We start from the raw sequence: 21,985 nt of genomic DNA on the forward strand, positions 1-21,985 counted from the left end.
CGAAATAGTTAATAGAGGTATCAGAGAGAAAAAAAAGGTTCGTCACATCACCGTTCGTTATGATTGCCTTAACGATTCGCAATGATGATGATGAAAAAGTCTCGGGATGAAAGGAAAATTTCACCGACGCTCGTTATTATCGCATTACATGAAATTTAATAAGATAATTTAATGGCAAGGAGAATCTTTAGAAAAGTAAGAGTTGCGTGTCAATTTGGTTAGAAAATCGAATATAGTCGGTACGGAATAGAGATGTGGTTTGAAGTGAAAGATACAGATTAAAAAATCTAGTAAATGTACATTATAACGAATTTTATTTTCTATCAATTTACATTAGGATTAGTTAAACTTAAAGTATAAATTAATATTGTTAACTTTGTGATTTAAGAAATAGTTTCGTTCAAAAAAATGTTACGATTACTTAAATTTTAAAAAAGAATCTACAAAGTCAAAAAAAAATAACGGAAATTAAAATAATAATGAAAGTGAATTTCAATAATACGTTACGATATTTGTGTGAATCTAATTACCTTTATATTATAATTTAATCCAAATCGGATTTGTCAATCTTTCTCGCGCATCTAATTAATCGTCAGCGGTAGCAAAACTTTTTTTTATTGTTGTTGTTGATTTTTTATGTTATTCCGTACGAAAACTTTCGGTTTCGGTCTAAGAGATCAGTGGCGGTCCAAGAAATTATAATTCGCGTTCACTTTTTTCTCCGCTTCGTTTGTGATTGTTTATCATTTTTGTTATTTGCATTTACTTAAAATAAAACTGCACCAAAATATGCGCAGAAGTGCAGTCGTGTACAAACGCTTTCTATTTTTTTATATGAACGTTTGTTATATAAAAGATTTGCATGAATTAAAAAAATGTATTGTATACTCATATACGTTATTTAATCCGATCTTTCTAAGCGATTGTCTTCCATTGTTGATGATTGTATGATTTTGCGTGGGCCGTCAAGTAAAAGTAGATAAATAATAATTTTATGTAATCGCAGATGTATAAGCTTTTTTATGCATGTGTTTACTAATGAAAATTATAGAGCCTACTATATAATTTTAACTTGTAATCAGTTTTATTTTTAATGGAATGAGATTTTACTACATTATTTTTTTATTGATTTTAGTACGTAATTTAATTCAAATATGGAAGTTTTAATAAATGGTCAGTTGTCAAACGATCAGTAATTATCAATCTGATTATTAGTATTACAATGAATTTTTTTATCATATTATTAGAAAAAGTGTGCCAAAATAAATTATATTAAATTTACCAAACTATATTTGTCTACAAAAAAATATATTTAGTTTACTTAAATTTATTGAAATTTAACAGTGAGTTTTTGTCTTATATTTTCGCCAGTTATATTTTTAATGTTATTTTCAGCGATATTTTAATTTTATTTAGACCATTTTTATGATTTCTTGATATTTATGAGATGTGATATTTTCATAGCACATATACGAGATATTTTATTATAAAACAGTCAGCTTTTTTCCAATTTAAAAAACATATATAAAGCCGAAAACCAATAATATATATAGAAAAAATATAGTCTTAATTAAAAAACATTTTATAGGTCTGTATAATTTTTTATATACTTATTCGTAATTTAAATTAAAGATTCTTTATCCTATGTATATTTTCAATAATGATTTTTTTTTTTGATTTGTGATTATTTTTTAAAGTAAATGATTTGTTTTTTATTATGATCATATTTGGTTTGATCTGTATCAGTATTTTAATTGAACAGTCAGTACTTTAAAAAATTGCTCACCTGTAAGCAGATATTAAATATTTTGTTTTTTCAGTTTGCTATTATGTTCTTAATGTAAATTGCTTACTTTATTTCGACTAAATATTGCTATTTTGATATATGAGTTTATAGTCATGAAATAAAATGGCTTCGTACAAATCTAGTATAAAATATTTTAACCGAAATTTACTGACCGTTCGTTCAAAAGTTACTGATCCATTAATTATAAGGTCAGAAATTTTTCTGGTTATTATTAATAATTTAATTATACAGTAATTAAATTAAATGATAAATACTTATTACAGCTTCCGTTTTTATATTCAATTGCGCGTTATTTTGAAACAATTTTAGTATTTTAATAATGGGTTTAATAATGGGTTTAATGGGAGTACTTATTGATAACTGTTTATAATGTTTTATTTATAGACAAATAATTAAATACATGGTAGGTTAATACATTAAATGGTCAATAATGTTTTTTTTTATATTAAATTGTTAGTAATATTTTGACAAAAGTTTGGTATTGACTGATAATTAATGCTTTGCGAAATTGCTTTGTAAAATCGAATATAAAATATATTTTAATGGAAAAATCACGTAAAAACCAAGCCTTTGAATATTTTTCTCAAAACATATGTTTGTATATAAAAAATCAAAGGCAACTAATTAAATGGTCATTTTATTTAGAATTGAAATAAATGAATTTTATTAAATATATACTAATTAATTTTGGGTTAGTCACTATGAAAGTTTTTAAAAAAAATATTGACCATTATTAATGGCCTATATTAATTTTGATTGAATTCAATAGTTATTTAATTAAACTGTCAGTTATTTTTATTAATAGTCAATTACTTAAATACACGATCAGTAAATATATTAAATGGTCAGTAATTATTGCAGTTTATGTTTTTTATATTTAATGGTTAGTTACACTTTGATTAACTATTGATATTTCAACCAATAATATGTGCGTTGTTGTTATACATAAATTAATAAAGCTCCGTAAAATTTAATTTAAATTTAAATAGAAAAATCAAATCTAGGCCACTGTATTTTTTGAACATATGTTTGTATTTAAAAAAATCTATAAATAAATTTTAGATGAAATAATAAAAAAATACTAAAAATAACGTATGCCAAAAAATATTTGCGTCAGTTATTTTGTTTGAATTTAGTTTTTAGTAATTTATTTGAACTGTCAGTGATTTTTATAAATGGTCAATTACTTGAATACATAAATACTGTATGCATATATTAAATGGTTAGTTACATTTTAACAAAATATTGTTTTTATTAACAAAAAAATTGTGCGTTGTTAGACATATTTCTGTAAAATATCAAATATAAAATATTTTATATACAAAATTCACATTTAATCATTTGAAAGTACATGTTTGTGTAGAAAAACAGAGGCAACCACTCAAATGGCCTATTTTTATTGGATCAGCTGTTTTTTTAAATTTGGTTAATAATTTAATTGAAAAGTCTACTTTTTATATTAAATGCAATGTTTTTATTAAAAATAATGATAAAAAATCGCCCCAGTTCCGACGCCGCTTAAAATGCCATAAATTCAGGACTACTGATTTTCTGTAAAAAAATTTTTTTTGATCATTACGAAACATTTAATTTTATATTTAGCTATGCTTATTGTTGTTCTCTGTTAAGATATCAGTCATTCGGAAAAATATAAAAAATAAATATAAAAGACATGCATAATTACTGCCGCTGACTATTTATTTAGGTTAGTGATTATTTATTGAAACTACTAATAGTTACTGACCAAAAAATTCGGACAAAAAAATAGTTTTTGTATTATTGCTATGACTGGATAATAGCCGTAATTAGAGCTCTACTGATCGTTTTTTTAATATGTTACTGATTGTTTATGACAATGGTACTGACTAACTATAATTATTAAATAACCTAATAGTTAAAATAAATTAACTATTTATTCCCTAAAAACATGATTTAAATATATTAGAAAAGCATTCTTATTTTTATTTATAGCATTATAGTGTTAAACCAAACTTTAAGTATTTTTTATTTTATAAAATAAAGAATTATTATATATATGACTTTTTCAAAATGATGACGAATTCAATAGTAACTTATATAATGCTAGATCTAATGAAAAAATAAATGATACATGTTTTCCATTAGTGGCGCATTTTAAAGTATACCCAAGGCTATCTTTAAATGTTTCTTTAATTATTTGATTAATTCAATTTATCATTACAACACCAATTAGCATCATCACACTAATCATCTAACTACTAAAATTAGACAACACTTAACGATCTCAGCCATGCAGGTGTTAAAAAGCGTAAATCGATTAATTAAACTAAAATTAATTAATCGACGCTCGAAAACTCCGCCAGAGCTTACCAACTTTTATTCAACTCTTTTTTATTATTATTTAATAAATGAGTTTTACGCATTTCGCACAAAGAGATGCGTTTTGGCGAAAACGAGCGAGGAAGAATCAATGACCCGACGAATGGAGAAAACCAGTTTTTTTCGGGTTTGGCGCCCCTGGCCGGTTAACCTTCTCAGCTGGTAGTCAGATTTCGCTCGCGGGCTCTCCTCAGTCTTGCCGCGGCCGTCAGATTGTTCGCTCGTGTGTCATGTTTCGTTCGTGAGACATGAAATGATATCGTATACATAAAACAGTGCATAAACACAAATATCACATAGGGTGAATTTTGTTTTTTTGTGTGTTTTTTTTAGTGATTTTATGCGATGTGAGATTTATCTTCGGAAAATACTTGAGCTGTTTAGTGTTTTATATATTTATTGAATATGCAGATTTGTGCCAAAATGTATATATTTAAAACTACTGTGGTATTTATAGTATTTTAAAAGTTTGCGAAAACCATTGTCAATTATCATAATTTACGTCGTTGAAGGTCAATTTTATTAGTCATACTTTTTTCGGTGAAGTTCGTTAGCGTTCGAGGTTATTGAAAAAATCTGGTAAATAGAGATGTGACAGACAAATAAGATGAAATTTAACAAATGGACGAAAGTTCATGATAAGTCAATGTTTACTTTGAGATCTTGACTTACAAATTATTATAATTGATTTCAATAAGATTTGATTAATAATTTGACATTCAATATTATTGTGATTCTTTTTGATTTAAATCAGATTCTTTGTCTACATTATCTTATTTACTTATTATTTACTATCAAAAATGATATTGAAAACAATACATGTTAACAAACAATATGGACGTAGTAATATAATTTTACTGCACATAAAGTTATTAAAACAAATTTCTTCATATGATTTTACAAATTATGAATATAGGCAAATATAAAATAGCCGCAATCGAAACTTTATTGACCGTATGTCAAAAAATTACCGATCATTAAGTCCGTTGGCTATATAAAATAGCCTTTTTGGTTTGTAATTTAAATAAGCAGTCAGTGCTTTTAATAAATAGTCAGTAACTCATAAATGATTAGTTATTAATTGTTCACGAACTTTATAAAATGGTTGGTAAAAATTTAAATATACGTCTTTTTTAAAAAATACATGCATATAAAAATCAATTATGACGTATTATGAATTTAAGTAAATATATAATTAAAAATTAAATTAAAAGCCGCATTTAGAATTTTTTTAACGTTAGTCAAAAATTAATAATCAGTAACTCTAGATAATTTAAATATTTATCTTATACATTAAATGGGTAATTATATTTTATTCGATTATTAGCATTTTATTATAAATAATATGTGGTAATAAATATTAAATATAAAAAAATACATTCATACTAAAATGAATTATGACATATAGTGAATTTAAGTAAATATAGGATCAATAAAATATATTATTTGAAATAATGTCACTATAAAGAACTAAAAGCATTTAAAGCTTTATTGACTCTTAGCCAAAAAAATACTGAATATTCAGAGGAAAGTTACTGATCGTTAAACCCGTAATTTTATATTATTTTAGTTAGTTAATAAAATAAATGCTTAATCGATTCTTAACCTTATTATATGGTTAGTAATAATTTAAATATATGTCTTATGACCAGAATAGCTAAATATATTTTGATCGAATATTGGTATTTGAACAAAAATAATATGCGTCATTATACTGTTTTTAAAATAGATTAAAAATAAATTTATACATAACAGTTTTATGACGTAATTTTAATTTAAGTAAATATAAATTAGCAAGATAAAATAATTGCGATACTGCCGCCTAAAGCCACATTTAAAGCTTTACTGGCCGTTGTCAAAAAGTTACTGATCATTGAATCTAATAGTAATTTAAATGAACGGTCAGTATATTTTATAAATTGTCAGTAACTTAAATTAATGGTTAGGTGTGAAACGATCATTTTATTCAATTATATCAAATGATTATTAATATTTTATTTTAATGTTATTTAACTGTTCTATAATATAGCTCTTTAAATTTTGAATTTAAAATATATTTATACGAAAAATAATTATGACACATTATAGATCGAAAAATAAATGAGCTGAGATGTTTTAGCCATGACAAGCTAAAAGTCGCATTAGAGACTTATTAACCATTAGTTAAAAAGTTACTGACCGTTATGAGTTAAATTTGTTGCTTATTTATATTAGCCTTTTTTATTGGGTCAGTATATTATTTTTATGTTGTTACGGTTAATAATAATACGTGGTTAGGTTAAATTTTTTTCAGACCTATTGTGAAAATTTACTATTTAATTTAAAAGTTACTGACTATTAAATTTGTTGCTTATATAGATTTTTTTCATGCAATATTTGACTTTTTGTCAAAAAGTTACTGATTGTTTAATTTTTTGACAGCTATTTTCTTTGATTTTGGTCATTTTTGTACGGTAAAATTGCTGAGCAATATAATAAAATAGGAATACAATAAATACAAATTGTCAGTAACTCAATTTAACAGTCCGTAATTTTAATAAAAGAAAGTCGTGAAACGTTATATTGCTATATTTCAATAGTTATTATTGAACGATCTGTTTTTATAATATAAAAAAATAATTTAATGTTGATCAAATGTTAGTATTTTTTAAAAATTGTGTGTTTTGCTAGACTGCTTCATAAAATTACTGTATAAATATAAAATATATCATACATCATACAGTGAATAAAAAAAAATATCAAAAAGTTACTGACCGGTTAATTGAAGAGTTACTGACAATTGTATTTGTCATTTAAAAACTGTATTTATTGTATTACTATTTTATTATTTTGCTCAACAACTTTACAGTACAAAAAAACATAAGATAATAAGAAAGTGTTGTCGTATTGTATGTTTTATAAAAAGCTTAACTACACATAGTTTATATTATTTCTTTTAATTTATTTTAACACATTATCTGCTATTTTTTTCACGCTGTTAAAATAATTATGTATATATATTATATCCCTTGATGACAGTTTATTACATATTTATTACATTCGCACGATATTTGTATTAACTTAGGTTACATTATTTTTAACGGATTGACCGCGAAATTTCGTTACCACGCGAAAACGCGTAAACGGACTGTAACGTGCTAAAACTATTTGAGTCATATTAAGTTACTTTTCAATGCATTATTCAGTGAGTATTTTATTAGGGTTTAATAACATTTTGATATTTGAAATAATACATGTTATCAGCTTTTTGACTCATCTGTGTAATCTGTTTCGGGGGATTCTCGTAATACGTAGAAACACATTAAACCGAATTAGCGGTAAAAAGTTGCGGTCATTCAGTAGCTACGTCAAATATTTAATGACGTCATTAAGTGATAACTATAGTTTAAATTTATTTTTTTAATCGAAAGTTTTTCAATACACTAATGGCACGATTGCATTAATTTATAATCTTCTTCGTTTTTTCACTCCATACGTGTTTGAGTCGTTAAACACGTACAAGTACGTGTAAACCTCGATCGACTTTTTATTTATAAGTTATATCTCTCTCTCTATAAATACTTTAATACTATATGATTCTGCATTTGATGAATATAGCGATTTCTCTAAGCTCGTTTCGAATCGAAAATATTTCATTGCCATTACTTTTTGATTCGCTATCGCACGTTTTTGCGTGTGGCTAATGTCGCGACAATGACTTTCCGGACGACTTTCAAATAGTGTTTAATTGCATATTATTATAACTATTTATAAACGAAATGTTTAATTAGAATTAATTAGTTTCGAAGTGCATTTTGCGCAATGTCCTTCCGCGTTTAACCATTGCAATTTCAGCTGGAACTTAAAATTTACGATGCCTATGTTAATAGTATATTATTATATGATTAAAGCAAACATTTTATAATATAATACATATGACCTTAAGTTATTTTGCATAATACGGTATTACTTGATAGCCAAGTCAATGTAAAATAAAAAAATCGGTACTCGCTCGTTATATGATATAAATCAGTTTTTTTTACAAATAAAACTTCTTCGAAAACGGATGCAGCTGTCGCTCTTTCGCAACATTTTTTTTGTATAATATTCACAATGCATAATCGATGAATCCAGCATCATCATAACATAAAAAATCGACTCATTCATACGTGAAGAATCGAATGCTGCAATTGTTACAAAAAAATTGAATGAAAAAAAGCATGACAGCTTGGAAGCGCGGTACAGCAGAGCGTTGATAATTTGATAACAGGATACATTTTCAGAAATAATTTTTGCGCAAAAAACCCTAAGTAGTAGAAGAAGAGAGAAAACCCTGGTTTTAAGAATATAGGCATTTTTATACCGAGTGCAAACTTTCTATTCCGCGTGTTACCGGTGGTACCGGTAAAACCGGCACCGTGATTGACGCTTCTGAATCGTCGGGCATTTCTTCTAGCATATTTCTAATTTATGTATACCGATCGATCTAGACACTACTATGTGGTGTGCAATCGATAATGGGGCGTATCGTCTAATGCCTAATGGTTTTGGTAGTCGAGATAAATTTTATCGATCGATAAGATAGCTGGTGTTTTCTTTAATCATCTACTAGTATTTGTGTCAGCTCGGTGTTAATATATACATACAATTATATACCTATGTATTTATGAAATATAAAAAACATTTAATATTTAAATATTAGGTCAATTAAAATTAAAAACTAATAATTAGAATATCTATAGTTACATTAAAAAGTAGACCGAATAATGTTTTCAATACGATTTAATAATTTTTCCACAGCCGTAGTATATATAATATATATATAAATAAAACACATCTTTTAAACAGCTTATACTAGTCGATTGCTATTGCAGAAATGCATTTAAAGGCCATCTTCGCAGATGATATCATTCCGAACAAATACATGTACCTTCTTTTTCTCATTCCATTTCATATTGAAGGTCGGCTAATTTTATTTTGTTGCTTGTTAAATAAATTTACTGTTTTATTTAAAGGACAATGTTACTTAGTATATATTAAATGCATTTAAAGTATCATTTCTTGATTTGAGGTCAATTATATATTTCTTAAATACATATAATTATAAATGTATTTATATATTCTTATGTCTGATTGATTTACCCAGTTAAAACGCGTTGGGCCTACGCGTATTAGTTAACAACAAAATAATATAAAAATGACAAATATCTAGAATACCTGAGTTTGAATCTCATAGCGATTGTTTATGAATCGGTTTTGTTATAATTTTAATATAAAACAAATAGACAATCAAATCAATTATTAATTTAATCTTTAATTTTTAATGGTATAAGTACATGACACCTTAAAGATCTGGTTTTCATAGATATTCCTAATCTCACGGATAAATATCGTAATGAATAATTGAAATAAAATATAGCTAGTTTGTGTATAGTTGAAATAAATTAAATGATAGATGTTATAATATTTAATAATAATTAATTAATATGTCACTGAATTTGAATTAATTGTGTTTATTTCCATTGTAATGCTTTGAGCTAACTTCTGTTTTTTTGCAATAAAAGATTTATAAATAAATAATAATTATGTTGATATCAATTTTGTAAAAACATATATGAAATAAAAATAGATTAGTAATTAGCATAATAATTTCATATATAATGTCAGAATAGCGTACTCCGTACGGTCTTGCTTGGTTAGCTGACTGGGGTCAGTCGACGAGAAGATCTCTCGTCGACCGACCACTGGTGAGAATTTAAAAATTAGTGATTTTCACAGTCCGCGAAGCATTCAATAGTAGACTATGGTTAGAAATAATGTCGTTTTTTTCATGATTTAGCATTTTTTTTAAAACAATATGGCGGATCATATTATACAATATATTTTTAATGTCTATTATCCAGAAGTATTTTTATTGTTGTTCGCCATTTTAAAACAAGCTGGCGGATCGAGTTGTAAAATAAATTTATTCATTATGATCCATAAGGTCCATAATAGGCTATTTTATCCATTAATAAATTATTTACATTTTAAAATGAAATTAACAGATAATAATTGTTACGTATTTATGTTATATAATATTTTTAAATATACAATGCGTATTTGCCATTTTTAAGCAATATGGCGGATCAGGCTATGCTAAAAACGTAACCTAGATATTTAAAAAGTCTATTCTAGACTGTTATTAGCAAAAATGTAATAAAATACTGTGTTTTTATTTGAAAATTTCCTTTTTTTTAACTAAAAAAAATATATAATACCACAAAAATACTATATTTCTGTATTTAAAAATGCTTAAAAATAATAAATATATTTTTATTAATTAATAACCATTATTGCTGCTAGACATTTTTTTAGAATGATTCCAAAATAATTAACGTTTATAATTGTTTTCATAGCCGCCATTTTGAAAATTTTTTTTTATAAAGTATAATATATTTTTTTATGCATATTTACAATATATTAATTTGTATGCTAAAATTTATAAATCTTTTTTACATTTTTATTTACCTTTAATTTTAATTTATTTTTTCAAAAAAATATTTTAAATATTTTTTAATTTGAATTTTTTCTATGATTTTTCTGTGTTGCTTTTGCAACAAAAGCAACACAGTTAAAAGTATGTCTAGCAAATAAAAAAATGCTTTAATTTTTATAGTTGTATATCAATTTTTTTAGACAGCTACTATTTTGTTTCAAAATGTTGGAATCAAGTTATATAACAAACCTAACTGAGATATTTATAATATTTGTTTCTTAAAAACTTAGAACTTAAATAAAAAAATATAATATTTATATATGTATGTATTATATATATGTATATACAATTTGTTTATCTCATATGTGTTTTATGATTTAATTATTTTTGTTAGCAAAAATGTTAAATATAAAAAATTAAAATAAATTTAAAAATATCTGTTTTTATCCTATATAAATAATAGCTCAAATATCGTAATTAATCGGTAATATTTTTTATTTGACCGAATTTATTATTTAAACGTTATTAGTGATGTAAATAGATGATTAACACCTGAAAGACATAAGTTCGAATCTCATATGAAACTCTGTGTTATTTAATTTTTATCGTGTCTGGAAGATCAGATAGTGATTAATATATAATTATAATTCTGATTGATCATAACAGATAAATCGTGATGATTAATTAAAATCAAGCTTGGTCATGCATTTATGCTATAAAAATAATAATAAAGAGATTTGTCTAAAATATAGAATTGCAAAATATATACATATATAAATACTTTTTTAACATTCGAGAATTATATAAAATGTTAGTTTTTTTTAATATTTAACAATAATATTTAATATTCTTATACAATTATCACATACAATCTTTCGAATAATATTTAACTATTATCGCTATAATGAGCTAATAACTGAACTTTGGTTTATAAATACTGACTATTTCAACTAATAGTTTTACTATTTAATTTATTTGCATATTTTAAAATACATATTTATAAATTATAAAATCCAATATGTGTCAATAATTATCTTTAATGATTCTAATCAAAATGCATTTGAACTATTTTTTCCACAATATTGCTAAGTAAGCAGTTTGCCTTATCTTAATTGCTCAGTTTCAAACAGCGCATAATCATTTAAATTGTAGTAATTTATATAGCAGATTTGCCACTGCTTTATGTAAACATAGATAAGAGTCGACGTATCAAGACATTAGATAATAAGTTTGTTTATATATACAACACATATTTCACTCCCAAAAATGGACATAGCAGTAACTAGTCTAAATTATTTAATACACTTTCTCGGTTCATCGCCCCCATGTCCATGTGCAGAATGACTATATAGGCATGTGGGTCGAGATTGGGTTGACTCCAGAGTGCATCGACTTTTTGTGCACGCGATGGTGACCCTACAGTCCCCTAAAAGCTTTCGATCAAACCTTTATTATACAATAATAGAGCTCAATCGCGAGGATCTTTAGTCATTGTCCGTTATATGAGGGTCATCATCTCGCGAAGAGGATGACCTCATCGCTGTAGTCTTCCTGCATCCATCCGTCGATTACAGTGCAACGAACTGCATCCATAGATATTTATAAACGAATTGATTTAGAACTTCAACAACGCGTTATTAAATGTGAAGTAACGATGACAATTGTGCGAAAATCGTTCGTGGGAATGTGATATGGTGTAATTATAGAGTGACGTCACATCTAAACAGCTCAAAGATACAATATCTCACATCGCATATATTTTGTTTTAGAAATGAGTCAGTTTAAAATGTTACTGATGTAGAAAAGTGAAAAATGAAGATCAAACAGTATCCTGGTAGGGTTATTATGGAAGACCCGTGGATGAGCATAGGCGATAGGACTATGGAGATGGTCTATGCTGCCAATTGGGTCGATACTCATAGAAATTTGGTTGAAAGTCAGTCTAGTTCGTCCGGCTCGTGGAACTCGAGCGAAGAGAATCTCCCCAAGAAACCACCGACTAATGTATCTAGAAGTAAATCTTGCAGAGATGTAGCTAGGCCTCAGTTGAAGGTCCACGATGCTAAAGAATACTCATTAGACGATAGCAAATTGAACGGACACGACGAGAATATATCGCAACTAGCCAAATATCAGCAGCACATAGAAGAGCAGACGAGGGCCAGTAAAGAGTTCCTATCTAGTCAAAGACAACTGCAGCCTAGTTTTAGTTTCAAAGGTCTCAACGGTTATAAACCGTCCACTTTGCGTAGGATCAAACGCAAGCAATTCAAAGAATGGGACGTCGAAGAACACAACGACTTCCCTGTCATATTACCAAATGTGGAGAAGCACAGTAAGAAGGATTCGCTGAAATATCTGCAGAGGCAGAGGAAACACGACTCGGTTCAATTCACGCCCCCTTGTCCGCCCTCGGCAGATCCGAGCTTTTACGAGTACTACTCCAGGATAAGTCAGCAGGAAGAGTTGGAAGCTAGTCAGAATTTGTTAGATAATAAAAAGAAAGTTGCTCAAAGTGAGAGGCCGGTGCCTGCTCCGCGAATATCAGCGCCAAATAAGAAACACGACACTCTAAATGGCAGCACCCACTCGAATGACTCGTTCGACTTTGGGCGCTACAGTGATCTGTCGATATCCAGCGTGAACGATAGCGAACCAGAAGAAAAGGGTACAGTTAAATGCGTCGACAATGAAGAACGGTTTTATGGGAACTTCCATGGGAACCAAGTCAACGGAACTAAGCCGCCCAAGCCGGCAGTTCGCTCTAAATCTCTGAGGGTGAACGGCGATTGCAAGCCGTCGCTGCTGAGGAAAGATGTCGAAGAGAGATTCTCCTTCGACGATACCTTAGATCCTATGGCTCACGAAGTCACCGTTACTCAACCGAAGAGGACCATATCTCCAATAGAGCAACTGAACAGACTGCACTCGATCAACGGCTCGAAGTTCAACACGGTGCGAGTGAAATCCAACAAAAGTTCTTCGTCTGGTGATTCAGACTCTGATTTTTCGATTCCGAGACCGAAGTTGATAGTGCCAGTGCACACATATGGCATCAGGAAGAGGAGGACGGGGAATCTGGCGCAAAGGGAAAGCATTGCCCTTTCGCCGGTCAGTCACCAGAATGGCTTTGCGGAAGACAGCTCGGGTGAGTTATTTTTTTATCAAGTTTCAAGGTTCTCAACCAGTCTCAGGTGGTGAACGTCGCTTTTGCGACCTCCAAAGAGACATTTTTCGTTACGTATCCGTTTGGTATTTCGCAACGAATTTAATTGTGGCAGTTATATCGGCTATCAATGACATGCATCGCAGACGACGTAACGCGTCACGCAGAAGCGATTGCGAAATGAGATTAGTCGCAGATATTATGCAGAGCAGAAACCGTCTGCGGTGACCGCCTTTGCTATGCGCTTATCTGTAGCAACTTATGAGCGACCCTTCTAATCGGCTTATCGTGTTAAGGTCCAAAAATATATGCGTTCAATGTTTCTACGAGATAATGTTTAACCCAAATGGCTACAAATGTATATCAAACAATTATCAACCCTTTTTCGAGTAATATCTAAATATTGATTTATTACACCATAAACAAAATATTTTGTTTACCTCTAAACTCATTTAAAACGTATTTCAATCTAATCAGGCAATTTTTGTTAAAATAGAAAAAGTCGATATATCAGATTTCGGCAAGTAAAGTGTTAAACACAATTTAAATTCAAATTGGCTTTAGTACACTTAAAATATTTTTATTAAAATAATTGACTATTTATAAAAAAAAACTAAATTCAGTAATATACAGTAATAATATATGAAAATATTATTGTTACTATTAAATTATTTTAACTCTTTAAACACCAGCGACTAATTAGTGAGTCGCCTGTTATTTCTCTTCACGCGACAGTATTTTTTTCTGAAAAAAATATATAAAATATTTGGTTTACTAATAAATAATCCATTATTTATGATTGTTTTTTAATAATAGCGCATTTTTATAAATATAACAATTGAGTCTGCTACCGTGGCTCGAGCTCGCAGCCTCTTCATAACCACTATTCCGAGCCTTTTAGTATATAATATAATAAATATATTTCACTTATTTTCTTTTTTATATTTTAAGTCTGATGTCTCACTACTTAATTTGTAGTATCCCATTGTAACGCATTGGGTTAGCGTCATTCACGTTGCAACGGAAGTTTACCATATTAAAGTGATATATAATTAATTAAATTGATTCCATTGACTGAAATACTTTAATTTTTAATCTCATGTCTTACTATTAGTTGTGTTTACTTTATTGTGACGCATTGGGCTGAAATGTTGCAACGGATTTTTTCTTATTAAAATAAAATCAAATCAAGCGACATATATTATTTGTCGCTTTTTTATTTAGGAAGTGATGCATAGATCGAAATAAATAGTATTCGGAAGGAGCAAGGTTTGGAGAATGTATGTAATAAAATCTTGCAACGAAGTTCCTTGATTTTATCGAAACTGTTCTGATCTCAATACAAGCTTACTGTCACTGTTTGTCCATGTTTAAGGGTTTCGTAATTTACAATCTCCTTGCACTTCCACCGAACACACTTTTTTACATATTTAATTTGGCTTCAATATTTTGCTATTTTATCCTTGGATTACAACCATATTTTACGACGTTTGCTGTCGTACAATATTTAATTTCCGGTTATCAAATAATCCATAAAAGCGACCAGTTTATAGTCTTTCCAATACTCTTAATCTGAAAATGCATTGTTAAGTTAGAGTGGCTTAATTTCTTGGCTATGTCTTCTACGTTCAGAACTATTCCTGATATTGTAATTTCGTTCCGCTCAAATTGTTTTGAACCATCTTTGACATTAATGGTTAAATAATGAATTATCTTTAACGAATTTTTGTATTTTAAAAAATTCTGCCATCATAAATTTTGGGCACAATTTTTTTGCACCAACACAGATAAACCAAAATACGTATTTAAAGCATAACTGAACTTCAATTTTAAAACATCAACACAAAAAACTTTTAGTGCTTATTAAATTTGTAGTTTAATATGAAGCACAAAATCGAGTTTTAAAAATATTATACATGTACATAAAATAACAATAATTAAAAATGATTTTTAATGTTGTAAGTAAAAGACAATGTGCATACACTTATGCGGTTTACTTCTTACACTTGTCCTACATCTGGAACCTCTTCCACTGCCCATGCAGTGTGCTATGACGCGTGTCGCTGAATTTTGTATCGTTTTATTTATGAGTTAAAGAAACGTTCAAAAGTACACGTTAATTTTATTCGATCTTTTTATTACAACTTATCTATCGTGTAAATCGGGATATGAGTGTACTGTAATTTGCGTTTGATTTTACATATCAACAATTATGCAATACAATAATTATATAATAATGCTTATATCACCGTCATAACTTATGCATGACACCGCAGCTTCATGCTGCGAGCTAATTATGATGCAAATCCCAACAAAACGCCAATTTGCACTAGGAAAAGCCATTCATTGTATTGTACACACCTTCATTTAAACGCTAAACGGAGGCGTGATGATACACATAACAATGCAGAGACCTGCCTGACAAAAGGGCGTATTGAAAATAGCCAACAATGGTACTATAAATAGTCCTTGGACTTTTTTTCTCAAGTTTTGTCACGTCGTCTGGCGAATTCGTTTTCCAATGGCAATAAGATAAGATACAGTATGAGAAAGCGAGTGATGATAAATGCACGCTCTTAGATCATTATATAGTAAACAGGATGTATTGAGTTTGCTCAATGGTACTATTACTATAGTATATGGTTCAAGAGTCGGTTTATGGAGAAATTACGCGCTCGGCGGAAGAGATAAAAGCTGCTGCGGTTAACCATTACTTGGACATTCAATATTTTGCGTGAAATTCGTATCAAATCTATGACTATATAATTTATCTATTAATATTATTAGTTGAATATATGGTTTGATCAAATTTTGCAATATTATTAGTTGTTAGATCAGTAGTAGTAGTCAACTTTTTTCATGGAATATTTCTTTTGGCATATTTAAGGCTTACTTCTTGAGTTTGGATATGAAGATTATTAGATACACTATATGGGCGTTTGTGAATTTTCACAATGGTCACATTGGTAGACAATGGGCGGTTTCGACACGTGTTTTCGTTGCGAAAAGCAGGAACCGCGCTCGCCTAGGACTGGCCGAGTTTCGTTCAGCTCGTTTTCTTGCGCAAACAAACGGCCTCGTGCGCTTTGTTTTCACTGTTAACATTGATTTAACTGCGAGAATGGATACTCAATACTCAGTTTCCGATTAAAGCATGTGAAGGAACCATAAACCGGCAATTTAAAGAGTTGAAAAAATTTGAACGAAAAAACACATGGAAAGTCTTGATTATGTTACTAAAAACAGATTTCGAATAGTTGAGGAAAATGTGTATATTATCTTGTTAACAGTTTTTTTTTATATTATTTCTTAACAAATCCTTCTAAATATTATCTAAAAAACACCGTTAATAATGTCAGTAGGATATATTTGATAGACACTATCAAATCTGAAATCCTATTCATAAGTCTGCCTCGTGTTATGATATAAATGATTACTAAATATTTTTTGCACACAATCGTGCTAGTGCCAGTGCCTCGTAACATTTTTGCATCTATGTGCGTGTCAATTATGCAAACATGCATCGCGTTTCTGAATCGAATCAAGATTTTAGCATATTTTTTAGCGCAAAGGTTTCGCACGAAACAGTTTCGGATCTTCTTTTTATAGATTTACTCAATACAAAAAAGATCTTTGTGCCTTCAGCAATCACGGCCCATAATTTGCAATCGTAGATGGTTATCGTCCTAACGACCGCCGTATATCAATAACGTCAAAGATCTAAATGGCAATTACCATAGATCAAAGCGGCGACCACTTTCGTAAAAGACTATAAAAAAAAAAACAATGTCTAGATTCTGAACCTTTCTGGCTCTTTTACAAAATGCCACACAAAGAGCTGCAGTTCGCCTTGAAAAGATGTGTTCACACGAGTCAGATATCATATTGTGCAAATGAGACAATTCTGAGAATAAGTGACGCAATAAGAACATACGTATAAGGGTTAAAACGCACAATTACGAATTATTTATTTTGATCCACGTGCGTATCAATTTATGTGATTAATATTCATGTATAAATATGTACATACATAAGTTATAATTATAACTCCATATGATAGGCAAAAGCCGGCGGAATGTTGCCGTAATTATTATTGCTATTTTATACAGAAAATAATCGCTTTAAGATGTAACAGAGAAGTAGAAAAAGTGTATATAAATTTAGATTTTAATTTCGTGAAATGACTACCGATGAACGTATTTTAAATAATATTTAATTAAATTATGATTTTATTGAAAAATGATGTTCGTGTGATATGAATTTTTAGAAAATAAGCTAAAAGCAAAAAAATATTTCAGACGATTAAATGTTCAATATCTAATGTATACCTTATTCAAAAATCACATTCCGTGTTTATGTTATGATAATGATAATGATAAAACATATATAAAGCAAATTAATTCTTAAAACGTAGTTTTATTATTTTTCATTGTAAAACTATGATGCAATATTATAGGCGTTAGCCCAATGCGTTACAATGGAGTAAAAAGTAGCGAGAAATCAGACTGAAATGAGTGTCAGTCAGTAGAATCCATTTTATTATTTATAAACTAATATTATAGCTAACAATTAATATATGTCACTTGATTTTATTTTAAATAAATAAAAAAACGGCAAATTAAAAGGCGTTTGCCTAATGCGTTACAATGGGGTAAACACAATTAGACTACTAAATAAGCCGTGTAAAATCAGACTACAAATAAAACACTGCCAGTCGATAAATTTTATTTATTATAATTTTTTATTAAAGCTGATAATTAATATATGTCATTGGGTTTTATTTTAATTAAAAAAAATATCATTTCAAATTAAAAGGCGTTAGCCCAATGCGTTACAATGGAGTAACCACAATTCACTAAAAATAAAATGCTCAGTGAAAACTATTTTATTTATTATAAATTATTATTGATGCTGACAATTGATATAAATTACTTAACTTAATTTTAATATAAGTATTACTTTCGTTGCAACATTAAATACGTTAGTCTAATGCGTTAAAATGGTAGAAATACTTAGAAAAACTACTAAAGCAGTGTGAAATCAGACTGAAAATAAAATACTGTCAGTCAGTGAAATCTATTTTATTTATTATAAATTTTTTATTAATGCTGACAATTGATATAATTTACTTAACTTAATTTTAATAGAATCAGTATTACTTTCGTTTCAACATTAAATACGTTAGTCCAATGCGCTACAATGGTAAAAATACGTTAAAAAAATACTAAGCAAGCAGTGTGAAATCAGACTGAAAATAAATAGTGTCAGTCAGTGAAATCTATTTTATTTATTATACACTATTATTAATGATGACAATTATTATATTTCACTTGATTTTATTTAAATTTATTTAAAAATGTGTTACAATGGGGTAAACACAATAAAAAACTACAGGCGGCCCTCGACTTTCGCACATAATTGGTTCCTAAAAGGGAAGTAAAAAATTTGAAGTTGTGTGTATTTTAAAACATTTATTTATCAAATAAATATAAGATGTTTAAGAGGCGTTTAAGAGACATGTTTAAGTGGGGTTTGCGGGTGTTTCCTTTGAAAAGTTATCGAGAGTTAACTGTTTTCCACTATTCTTTTTCTTTTCTTCATATAGTATTTTATAACATGCTATGTCTTTATTGATCGCCCTACGCACTTGAGATATGCGTTCTCCATTTGGATCACAACCTTCCATAATATTTAAAAAATTGTCAAGATGCGTGAAGGCTTCATTCATATTTTTCATTGTTAAAGAGTTTTCCAAAATAAACCTGTCTCATCTACAGTAAATATTTGGCCAGAGGAATATTCTCCATCTTCAATAATTTTGGATAATTAAGAAATAAATTATTTTGCAGCATCTATCCGCATCAGCCGATTCTCCAGTGAATTTAATATTATTAAAAGAATACCTCATTTTAAAATTGTAAAACCAACTGTTACTTGCTTGAAAAACCGTGTTAAAATCTTTTTTTTTAATCTATCCTTCCAATCTTTGTGCAAACTAAGAGCTTTTGCTTGAATAATTGAAATAATGAGAAGAACATCTTTTTGATGTTGGTCATCATCGATCCATGACGACAAAGATTTTTCCATTTCATCCATGTTTTTTTGCCGTGTTTTTTTTTCTTTAAAGATTGTGGAAATATATTTTTAATTTTCACATTTTTAAACGTATTTCTTAATTATATTTTTATTTTGCAAAATTGAACATATCATATCATACGAATTTGTATCATACGAATTTTTATCATACAAACGTCCGATTGAAGCAAAAGATTAATCAGAACGTCTAATAATTTCAATCTTTGTCTTGAATCGTGTGAAGTTTATGAATCCTTGATTTTTTATGTTCTTATCAACACTGAAATTTTTCTGTTTTTCACTCATGTTTATAATTAAAAAAAAAAAGTTTTTTTTTTGAATGTGCGAAATAGCGAATTGTGCGAAAGTCGAACGTTCAAAAGTCGAGGGCCGCCTGTACAAAATAAGCAGTGCGAAATCTGACTGTCTGAAATATAAAATACTTGAAATCATTGAAATCTATTTTATTTATTATTAACTACTATTATAGCCAACAATTAATATCTTATTTGATTTTATTTTAATCTATTAAAAAATGTCCATTTGCCTAATACGTTACAATAGGATCAATTTAATTAACAATTACTAATTAAGTAATAAGATATCAGACTAAAAATAAAAGTCTGTGAATCAGTGATTTCATTAATTGTAAACTTTATTATACTCGACAATTATTATATATCACTTGATTTTATTTTACTGTTGTAAGTAAAATTTTTGTTGCAACATTATAGGCGTTAGCCCAATGCGTTGCAATGGGGTAACTTTAATTAACGACCACTTGAGTAGCGACAAATCAGACTAAAATTAATGTTTTTTAGTAATTAGAATATTATTATTTATAAAATTTTATTTAAATTTATTAAAGTAAGTTTTTGTTGCAACATAAAACGCGTTAGCCCAATGCGGTTCAATGGGGGGAAACAATTAATATGAATATTATAAATTTAAAACTTAAAAAATAATACATATCACAAATCTGTAATTATATAATTATCTCATGGATGTAATATTTTTTCGTAATATCAAGTGATTTGCATCACTACATATAATGGTTATTGATTACGTTAACATATGTTCTTGCTACGTATATAACAATATTGTTTCTTTGTTCAACATTGCTTGCCATTTATTTATAATTTGTATAGCGGAAAATATATAAAATTTCAATTACGCTATCGGAAATTGAATATGAAATATCTAACCACAACAGTATTCAAGATGGATACTTTATTGATTGTGAAATAAATTTAATTTTATACATGGATAAACAAACAAATTATTTCTGTATATTTGGTTATAAAAAATCATCAAATTATATATTTTTATGTTCCACTCTTCCATAAAATTTAGCACCATCTTCAGACACAAAGACTGTCTACTAAGATATACCGAAATAATAGCACTTTGGCCTGTTTCACAAATTGGCCAAAGGCCTGGCCAGAACCGGTTGCTTTCTGAACATATAACACTGCATATACTATAGACATACATATATATATGTATATGCAGGCTATATTCAATCGACCGTGATGCGAATATAATTGCACTATGTATATACACCGTGAAAAATTAATATATTTGTAACGATGCGAATATCTCTTCGTTTACTTGTGCAATATCGAATAATAATATTTATTTATTATCATTGCAATAGTTTTGGAAAAGGAAAATTGTAGTAATATAGCGATTCGTCATTGTTAAACTTTCTCTTTTTATGATTGAATTTCATACGTGTGGTGAATTTTTCTATATGGTATAACGATGTTATAATGGAGGTAATTAACGATCGATATTGTGTAGTTTATATTTTTGGTTAATGTTAAAATTGTGCTGAATGATCTTTGTAATGTGTTTGATTAAGTGTTATTTATTTGTTGTAGAAAATAACTAATCAAATGCTGTATTTTTGATATTAGAGACGAATTGCTTAAAATCTATGTATAATGTATCAAAATATTACAGATACTTTAAATAAGGAATTTCGACTAAGTGCTTTGTAAAAAAACAGATATAGTATCTACAAACTAAGTACCACTTTGTTAGATGTATTTAAGCATTAAAGCAGTTTTGGTTTACACGTTTCAAAATGACGATAGATAACTCTTCATTAGGTTTTTTT

The 21,985-nt window shown here is 28.3% G+C and overlaps 1 protein-coding gene across 4 annotated transcripts in view; it reads left to right on the top strand.

Moving 5' to 3' along the window:
* for (cGMP-dependent protein kinase for) overlaps positions 1 to 21,985 on the top strand; it is a 164,100-nt gene that overhangs the window by 102,101 nt on the left and 40,014 nt on the right. The window contains exons 1-2 of one of the 4 annotated variants that reach the window (XM_088197142.1): positions 4,358 to 4,466; positions 12,392 to 13,770. The exons of the other annotated variants lie outside the window; for them this stretch is intronic. Coding sequence (XP_088053268.1) covers positions 12,435 to 13,770 — 1,336 coding nt within the window. The 5' untranslated portion in view covers positions 4,358 to 4,466; positions 12,392 to 12,434. Of the gene's footprint in view, positions 1 to 4,357; positions 4,467 to 12,391; positions 13,771 to 21,985 lie in introns of those variants that run through there. 4 annotated transcript variants of the gene reach the window in all.

This window comes from Plectrocnemia conspersa, unplaced genomic scaffold (genome assembly GCF_051122295.1).
Source record: "Plectrocnemia conspersa isolate PC_06_02 unplaced genomic scaffold, ASM5112229v1 ptg000011l, whole genome shotgun sequence".
Taxonomy (NCBI): domain Eukaryota; kingdom Metazoa; phylum Arthropoda; class Insecta; order Trichoptera; family Polycentropodidae; genus Plectrocnemia; species Plectrocnemia conspersa.